At 40.8% G+C, this 9707-nt stretch overlaps 1 protein-coding gene across 3 annotated transcripts in view; it reads right to left on the bottom strand.

Annotated features, from left to right (window-relative positions):
- Positions 1-616: 616 nt before the first annotated feature.
- ANO6 (anoctamin 6) overlaps positions 617-9707 on the bottom strand; it is a 189717-nt gene continuing 180626 nt past the window's right edge. For all 3 annotated transcript variants that reach the window (XM_032248381.1, XM_032248379.1, XM_032248380.1), the window contains one exon: positions 617-3795. In XM_032248381.1, the coding sequence (XP_032104272.1) occupies positions 3589-3795 (207 nt within the window). In that variant the 3' untranslated portion in view covers positions 617-3588. The remainder of the gene's footprint in view (positions 3796-9707) is intronic.

Here is a 9707-nt window from a genome sequence, read left to right as displayed (position 1 = left end):
ATAACTTGCTGCAGGCTGGCTTCCTGGGCTGACTGCTGCAGATAGCAAGGGTAGGATGTGGGTTGGAGTTCTGTTTTTACATATGGTCTGGCCATTCTCCATTTGCGTATTGTCTCTCAGTAATGAATGGCTGACGGGGAACACAACCTAAATGGTTTTGGGAAAGGTGTCCTCAAGAGAGAAGGCAGCAAGAGAAAGAGGTTTCTAGTTTTGCCAGTTACATCTTGTGCGTCACTATTGGTCATATAATGAGAATTTTTTAAAAAGGAAATGAATATGCTGCACTTACAAATGCTATTGCAGATATTTTAACACATTTCATTAAACTAGTAGGTGGAAACAAACATTATCCAAAAGTCTTGTAAAAACTGGTAAAATTTGCTAGATTCGTAAAAAGAGTAAGATCTGAGCTGAATTTAATAACTAGCTTTTCTGATCTGCAACCTTAATACACTGAATACAATTTTTAAAAATCCAAAGCAAATCTGAAGTGTAGGCTGTGAAAACTTGACACAAAAGCACACTTTAAGTGATACACACCTGGCCACTAGTAAACAGCAGATATATTTGTTCTCTTTCTTAAAAACACTAAGACAATATAGAATAGACCATACTATTGTTTGTAAAAATGATTTATTAAAATGCTCATAATTATAAAAGAATATTAAAGTGCACAGAAATGAACATTAATTACAAACTTTACATCTTATGCCACAAAGCATCATGAATAGTTCTACTTCAGTTAAGCTGCTCATACATTTTTACCTTCTCAAACATAATATGAACATAAAATGGTACAAGAAGTGTTTCAACAACAGAGTACATTCTGACCCCTTATTGTGAATTAATGTTTTATGAAATTCAAGACACACATGCAATAAAAAAGGGAAGACTTTGGTGACGGTTTACAAGATGGCCTTGTTTAGTTTTAAAATAAAAACGATAGCTTTCCCTTTCTAATGACATATAGCTAAATTATCCGAGGGATGTTTAATGAAAATCCCCTGAGTATTTGGTCTAATATTTCAATATGCTAAAATTCACAGGCATTACAAATGGATATAAAGCTCAATTTCTCTAGTGGTTAACACTGGACAGGCTGAGGGCCAGATTCTCCCTCTTCACAGGCCCACTGCCAGACCCATCGATTTCCCCAGGGCTCTGCCTCTGCAGCTACTTAGAGATGCAGCCACCACTGTTTGCAGACACAGCTCCATGCTTTTCTTCATCACTGCAAGTCAGCCCTGGACTCAACACTGTGGATAGCATGGGAGATGACCCTGCATCTCACCCACAACTTTGCTCTTTTGGGCATCTTAACAGTGTCAGATATTACATTTGTGGCCTTTAAATACGTAGAGGGTTTTTTCCCTCCTGTCCACAGCAGCACATTTAATCTATGAAAAGGATTCTCTCTGCTGGGGCTATGAAAACAAATGCACATTTAAGTTCTATCATACATATAGGAGATAACGTAAAAACATTACCTTTTCTATGCTGACATACATGGCGAGTAATTGCCAAATTTAAACACTAGGAGATAGTCACATACTTCAGAGAAGAGAGGAGGTAATAGAGAGGAAGTGACACCCACTTCCAGAAGCAGTATCTCAGGAGTGAAGAGAGGAACAGTGGCACTGCCATCTTGGCTGTGAATGAGAGGAGTTTCCGCCAGTGGGAAAAAATTCATTGCTCCATTCCAGTGCATGTGGCCTCATGTGGCCTGTCTTGAACTCCCTCTGACTGCGTCATTAACATGATCAAGAGAGATAGTGAAATGGTGTTCCTGATCCACTGGGACAATTCAAAAGCCCAGAATACTGCTTTGATGGATCCTACATAAATACTTAATCATTCATGGCAGGCATTTGAAATTGTGACCTAGCGCTAAGCTACTTTATTGTAAAAAGCCTCTAAAATATGAGCTTTCCTTTGCTGCTGGGATTCTGATAGGTTGGCTCCTCTGGCACCTGAGCATTTAACAGCATCCCAGTGAGTAGAGGCCCATGCAGCACCACCATGATGCAAATCACCTCCCTCTCCTGCATCCAGCACTGACCAGTTACCAGCAGAAGTGATAAGGGCTGGCTCCCTGTCTTTTCCAGAGCGCCTAGGAGGCCTGACACTTAAAAGGCAATAAAATGAAGTAGACTGCTAGGGAGAGCAAAGTGAGGGGGCAAGATGTGCATGGCAGGACAGGAGTGCAGCAGGAAATCTCCAGATAATGGTAGTGTTTGTGACCAAACCGTTTTCCTTTATTACTCTTAACTGCCTGATTGACTCTAGAGGAGGCTAAAAAACTAAAGCTAGAATCTCTTTACTTGGTTAGGAATAATCTGGGTATATTCCTGTCTCTAGTACAATCGCACAGTTACAATCAAGTTACTGGGCCCAGAATAACAGGATGGAGGATGCAAGGAAGCCACATTCTTTAAGGCAGTGACTTTGGTGTGTTGATCCCTTTGGCATATAGAAATAAGCCAAGTCCTGCAGACTCCTGGACAAAAGGCACTGCCCACACAGTGACCACAATAAGGGCACTTGCTGTTCCTGCCCATGCACACAGTCATGCCCCAGTGGCTGTGTAGTGAGCCATTCACGAAGGCAGCTGGTGATGTGTAATACTGCACCTTCTGTATCTAATGAATAAAAGTCAACTGGTAGAAAATTGATGGGCTTATGTTTTCCAGACAATTATGTTGATAAAAATGTAATTTTAATCATGTGGTATCGCTGTTTTCCAAGAAACTACACATCCTTAGAAAAGATAAATTAATTATCCAGATCAACATGAGTTACAATGCTCTTTGAATCCGGAACTTTTCCTACTTTTGTCATTTTATTCCCTTGAGATCTGCAAAGCAGTCAACATTGATTAGGCACGGAACCTCCCAGGAGTGCTCCTGGAAGATAAAAAGTGTCACTGTGGATTAGGACAAATATGCTTCAAAACCTTGCTATCTTCATTCTAACCCACTAAGAGTATGTCTTTGAGATGGAAAGACAGGCTCAAATGAAGACTGAAACTATATCCTCTGATCAACTGAGGTTTCCCTTCTGGAGATATTGATAATACACGTAAATATTGTGAATTCTTGAGTCTAGTTAGCTATTTTTAATAATAAGAAAGCTATTTAATCTATAATGATGGTACTGTAAGGAAAAGAGGACCCTGGAACAGATCAAGCAAAATGAAGAAATAAAATACAGCCTAAAAATAAAAGAGATCATGTACCTGAGAATACAGAGAAATAAAAGCAATCAAACAGGAAAAAAAGAATCCATTCTACTTTAGAAGGGGTGGTTTTTAAGCACATTCAGGGACTTTTTCTGTAAAATTCCAATTTATCAGAAAAAGGTAACATTTTAGGTTTTCCAGGTGATTAGTTTTATGCCCTTCTTGATCTAAGTTTTACATTCTCCAGTTTCTGCACCGCTAGCTGAAACCGAAAAATAATACACATGGAAATGGCAATAGTTAAGAATGGTACTTGCCAAAGTGATTTAACTTAAACATTCTCATTGGTGATTCCTAACATATTTTGACAGAGCTAAATTCCTTAAAGTGCTTCTCAGGACATAAACCTCTTATTCTGATTTTGGTCGTAAATTGTTATCTACTGCTTCTATCATCCGCTCAGCTATCACCCCCATATTTTTCGTCATATCTTTGAGGTGATTCTCACGAAGAAGCTTTTGGGTTAGGTATTTTTCTCTTTGAATCTTGCTCTTCGTGCGTTTTGATACATCGGGAATTGCATATGAAATGAAAAATTTCACAGAGTAGATGAGGTGCTGGGGAAGAGAAGAAGAAAAATGTCACTCACAAAGAAATGGAGGAGAACACGGAGTTCCTTTCATCTATTCTTGTCATTATGGCAGTTATCTGGACACGGCTGTGGACATTTTACACACACATTCAACCACTAATGCCATCATGTCTAATCAACAGTGTGGCTCTGTCTAGCAGCTACCATTACTTTATACATTTAGATAATACTATGTGATATGTAGAAAAGTGTATATACACACACATAGTGATTATAAAGGATAAAGAAAAGGGCTGCCCCTCCCATGGTGCGACAGCTCTTCCCCCCCACCCCCTGCAATGGGGGTCTGCGCAGGAGGGAGCAGGTCGCGCTGTTGGGCCCGGTGGAGCGGTGGTGGTCGGTTTCTCTAGGGCCACGCATGTGTCCCCCAAAGAGGGGGACGGCGGTTTAAAAAAAAAAGGATAAAAAATGAATACCCAAGAAAACCCACCATTAAACTCAAAAACTAGGATGCTGACAATGCTGTTGTATTTTGTGCACTCTTTTTCTAATGGCCCTGAACTTCTCCTAAAGTCAGTGTTATCATGGTTGTACAAGTATATGTGTATCATTCTCACTTTTTTTTTTAAAGTTTGACAAAATATGTATATATACCCCCAAAATACACTCTTGCTTGAGTTTACCTTTATGATACTGCATGCAGTCTTTTGGAAATTACTTTCTTCTTTTTCTGGGGACAGGTTCTCACCATCACCCAGGCTGGAGTGCAGTGGTGTGATCACAGTTCACTGAAGCCTCTTACTCCTGGGCTCAAGTAATACTCCCACCTCAGTCTCCCTAAGTAGCTAGGACTACAGGCATATGCCACCATGCTTAGCTACTTTTTAAATTTCCTTGTAGAGACAGGGTCTGGCTGTGTTGTCCAGGCTGGTCTCAAACTCCTGTCCTCAAGCAATCCTTCCACCTTGGTCTTCCAAAGTGCTAGGATTATAGATGTGAGCCACCACAGCAGGCTGCTTTTTGTTCAAAACTATTTTCTAGGATTTGTCAATGTTATTCTATAAAACTAGTCCATTAATTTTCACTGCTGTATAATATTCTGTGTGAATACACTATAATTTATTTGTTCCCCTATCAACAGGCATTGAGCTTGTTTCCATTTTTTGTATTAGGAACAATGGTGTTGCGAACATTATTGTGCTTGAATCCTAGAGGATTATCTGCAAGTTTCTCAAGTGTGTGGACCCAGGAGTGGGACTGCTAAGACCCTATGTCACGTGAATTTTCCATTATATAAGATGACACCAAAACACTTCCCAAAGTAGTTATACCAACTTATACTCCCACAGCAGTGAGAGTTTCAGTTGCCCTACATCCTTGACAGCACTTAGTATCATCAAACTTTTTTTTTTTTTTTTTTTGAAACAGTCTTGCTCTGTCACCCGGGCTTGAGTACAGTGGTGTGATCTCAGCTAACTGCAACCTCCATCTCCTGGGTTCAAGTGATTCTCCTGCCTCAGCCACCTGAGTAGCTGGGATTACAGGTGCCTGCCACCAAGCCTGGCAAATTTTTGTATTTTTAGTAGAGAGAGGGTTTTGCTATGTTGCCCAGGCTGGATCAAACTTTTTTTTTTTTTTTAAACCAACTTAGTGATTATGAAAAGGACTTTCATTTTGGTCTTACTCTGCATTTCCCTGACTGCTAATGAGGTTAAACACCTTTTAATAATTTTTTATTAATCAAAAATCTCTGACCTGGCAAGGGGAGAGAGATAATATAAGCATAATTAAAACCAAATTATGCATGGTGTTAAAAAGTGATGAGTACTATGAGGAGATTCTTCTGTAGATTAGTCTGGATATGTCTAAGTGAGCTAACATTTTAGGAGGTGAGGAACAAGCCTTGCAGATATCAGAAGGAAAGACATTCTAGGCAAAGGGAACAGCCAGTGCAGAGGTGGTTTGGAGGAAGCCTCCAGAGTGTGTTTCAGAAATGGCAAGGATGGAGCGGGGTAGGTGACGAGGAGAGAAGTGATGTCTGAGGGGCACTGAGGCGTGGCAGGATCCATGAGGCTTTGCGTGCCACTGTGAGGACTTTGGCTCTGACTCTGAGTGAGAGAGGAAGACAAGAGCAAGCCCAGCTAGGAGACTCTGGCCCTAATCCAGGCAAACAATGATGGTGGCTCTGACCTGGTGGTAGCAGCACAGGTGGTCTGAAGTGCTCAGTGATACATTTTCAAAGGAAAAGACAACCAGATTGGATATAGCGTAAGGGTTCCAAGTACTCTTGGCTTGAGCAGTGTTGAGATGGAGTTGCCATAATCAAGAGGGAAATACTGTGGATGGGACAGATTTTGGGCTGGGTTGGGAGGAGAACATTTGGAGTGGATGGAGGAAAATATAGGCGTGTGGGGCAGTAGATGTGAGACATCCGTTAGGGATCCAAGCAGAAAGGTCAGGTAGGCCGTTGGATTCATGGGTTGAGTCAGGAGAGGGATGCTCTGGAAACAGCCATTTTAAGGTCTATTTAGCATACAGATGGTATTTAGAGCCAACAGACTCCAGGAGATCACCAAGAGACCGAGGAGAGAGAAAAGACAACCAAGGGATGAGTCCCAGGATCACTAAGAGAATCAGGGACTGGCACAGAACCTGAGGTGGAATGGCCAGGGAAGCAGGAGAAAAGGGGAAAAAAAAGTGTAATTTCCTAGGAGCCCAGTGAGGAAGAGTTTCCAGGAGCAAGTGATGAGAAAGTCTCAAGTCAGATTTTCAGTGAAAATTTGACACAGATTTTCACTGAGTCAAATGCTGCTCAGTCAGGTGAGGGAAGGTGGGGAAGTGGTGGCTGCTGGTAACTTAGGCAAGAGCAGCTTCAGTGAAGTGGAGGGGGTGAAAGCATGACAGAAAGAAAGAGGAATCAGGGGCAGCATGCACCGGCAACTCATTCAATGGCGCTGGCCACAAAGAGAAAAAGAGAAGTGAAGTAGGCCTGGTCAGGTAAGGATGGAGGGAATTTTGAGATGAGAGAGGTATTAGCGTGTTTAGTGATAATGGAAATTATATAGTAAAGTGACAAAGGTTGATGCCATAAAAAAGAGTTCTTTCATTTGTTTCTGCGGTAGGGAATATTTATAGATATGTGAAATTTCTGTGTTATGCCGCCCTTGCATTTCCAGGCTAAAGCCTGGTGGCCTGATGTTATCTTTTTAAAATATATTGCTAGATTCAGTTTTGTCCATTTTATTTTTTTAAATTTTATTGTGTATGGTAATATATAACATGATGTTGTAAGGCACATGTATGTAGTAAAATGGTTACTACAGTGAGTCCTCAACATCATCGACAGGTTTTTGGAAACTGCAATTTTAAGTGAAATGACAACACATAGTGGGTCCTTAGATAATGTCAAGTCCTTCAATGTTGTTACGTTACAGCATGATGAGAAAAACCACTGGTTTTGTTACACATTATCTTAAAGTCATGCTTTGCAAGAGCCTAATGACGATGGTAAGTGAGGACTTACTCTATAGTGGAACAAATTAACATGTCCATTATCTCACTTTACATAGATGCAAAGATCTTTCTTAGATGTGTAATGAACAGGGTTGGCTTTAATTTTCCTTTCTCTCTTGTCCGATTTTAGGATTTAGGCTACTCTTAGCCTCACCAAATGAGTTGGAGAGTATTTCCTCTGTGATCTCTGAAGGCATTTGTATAGAATTGAAATCATCTGTTCTAAAAAGCTTGGTTATCACTCTCCAGTAAAAACCACATGGTCTGGTGTTTTCACTGTAGAAAGATTTCAAAGTTCTGCTATAAGTTAAGGTTTATAGCTACCTTCTTTAGCATTCTGGAGATAGACCACTCTCTTCTGGCTTCCGTTGTTACTGTAAAAAGTTTACTCCCATTCTCGCTTTAGTTTTCTCTGTTAGCCAAAAGTTCGTTTCCTCTGGTTACTTTCAAGATCTTACTTTTGGTGTGCTGCATTTTCCTTGCAATATGTGTAAGTGGATTTCTTTATTCTGTCTAATACATGTCATGCTTTCTGCTCTGTGAACTCTTTCATCTCTTTTATCCATTTTCTGCTTCTTTCATTTTTTTAGGTTAGTATTTCTCATTCTTACATATCACTTAACATCTTTTACATATTTTCCATTTTCTTAACTCCCTGTGATATATCAGGAGTAATTTTTTTCAGACCTATCTTCCAATTAACAAATTCACCTAAACTTCTGTTTAATACGTTAATTTTTTTCATTTCACCAATATAATTTCTAAGTTTTCTCAAAATTGCCTTATAATTTTTTTTAGTTTGCTCTTTTTAAATTCTACCCATAATTATTTAAGTATTTTCACAATCAGTTAATTTATAGTCCTTATATTGACTGTTCAAACAAACCCTTGAGGTTATCGAAGGTCCAAATCAGTTGTTCCTTGCTGAATCTCATGCATGCTTTTTTTTTTTTTTTTTTTTTTTAAATCAGCTCTTGTTATTGACCCTCTTTGATTGCGAGCTCATATTTGATTAGCTTGATCTGAGAAAAACCTGGGGTCTAAACTGAGGACACTTTTCTCTAGAGAAGATACACATTTCTTTCTACTGAGACAAATGCAGCCCTGTTTTGGGTCTCTGGCTTACCCAGAATTCTTAAGCTCAGTTTTTCCACCTCGCTTCTGACCCCAGGCATAGTGACCTTGAGCTCCGAGATGGAGGCACTGACGTATACCAGCTTCCTCTCTGAGCCCTTCTGCACTTCAGGAGTGTTTATTGCCCACTACCCTATTAAAACCTATCACCTAGGCCAAGCACGGTGGCTCATGCCTGTAATCCCAGCATGTTGGCAGGCCAAGGAAGGCAGATCACTTGAGGTCAGGAGTTCGAGACCAGCCTGGCCAACATGGTGAAACCTCATGTCTACTAAAAACACAAAATTAGGTAAGTATGGTAGTGTGCACCTGTAGTCCCAGCTATTCGGGAGGCTGAAGCAGGAGAATTGCTTGACCCTGAGAGGCAGAGGTTGCAGTGAGCTGAGATCATGCCACCATGCTCCAGCCTAGGCAACAGAGTGAGACTCCAACACACACACACACACACACACACACACACCCCTAAAAAAACTCATCACCTAGTTTCCCCGTTGCTCTTTGTAGATTCTCTTCCCTTCCAGTGAGCTCAGAAATGCAAAGGAATTATCAAGCTGGCTCTAGAAGTTTTGCAGTGGGGATGGTCCCTTACAACATATGGTCCACCACAATATCAAAAGCAAAAGGTTGGCCAGGTGTGGTGGCTCATGCCTGTAATCTCAGCACTTTTGGAGGCCCAGATGCGTGGATCACAAGATCAGGAGTTTGAGACCAGCCTGATCAACATGGTGAAACCCCATCTCTACTACAAATAAAAAATTAGCCAAGCATTGTGGTGCACACCTGTAGTCCCAGCTACTCAGGAGGCTGAGGCAGGAGAATCGCTTGAACCTGGGAGGCGGAGGTTGCAGTGAGCCAAGATTGTGCCATTGCACTCTAGCCTGGGTGACAGAGCAACACTGTTTCAAAAAACAAAAACAAAAAAACAAAGAAAAAAAACACAGAAGGCCAATCACTTCATCAACTACATGTTTGAACAGAAACTTGTGACTCTTGCTGATGTATCAGATAGTGTACTTCAGAAAGCCACTTAAGATGGTGAGCTAATCATGAGTTACTTTTCTTCCCTGGTTAATGTTTGGTAGCTACTAAAAAGAACTAGTATAAGTACCAAAAAGTCAGGTAGTCTACCTCACTTCTTGTCTGCTGACTGGTTTTATTCAGAGCAAATGGAATCCACCTGCCTCAGCCCCTCTTGCTGCTAGGAAAACCACGTGCTACAGTTCTGGCCAATGAGATGTAGGTGAAGTCCACCATAGGGGCTTCTGGCAAAGCATTCTTTCCTGACAGAAA

The sequence above is a fragment of the Sapajus apella genome, unplaced genomic scaffold (genome assembly GCF_009761245.1).
Source record: "Sapajus apella isolate SASKATOON/1434 unplaced genomic scaffold, GSC_monkey_1.0 scaffold66, whole genome shotgun sequence".
Classification (NCBI taxonomy): Eukaryota; Metazoa; Chordata; class Mammalia; order Primates; family Cebidae; genus Sapajus; species Sapajus apella.
Note: the sequence above shows the minus strand (reverse complement) of the source record. Positions and strands in the feature narration are given on the sequence as shown.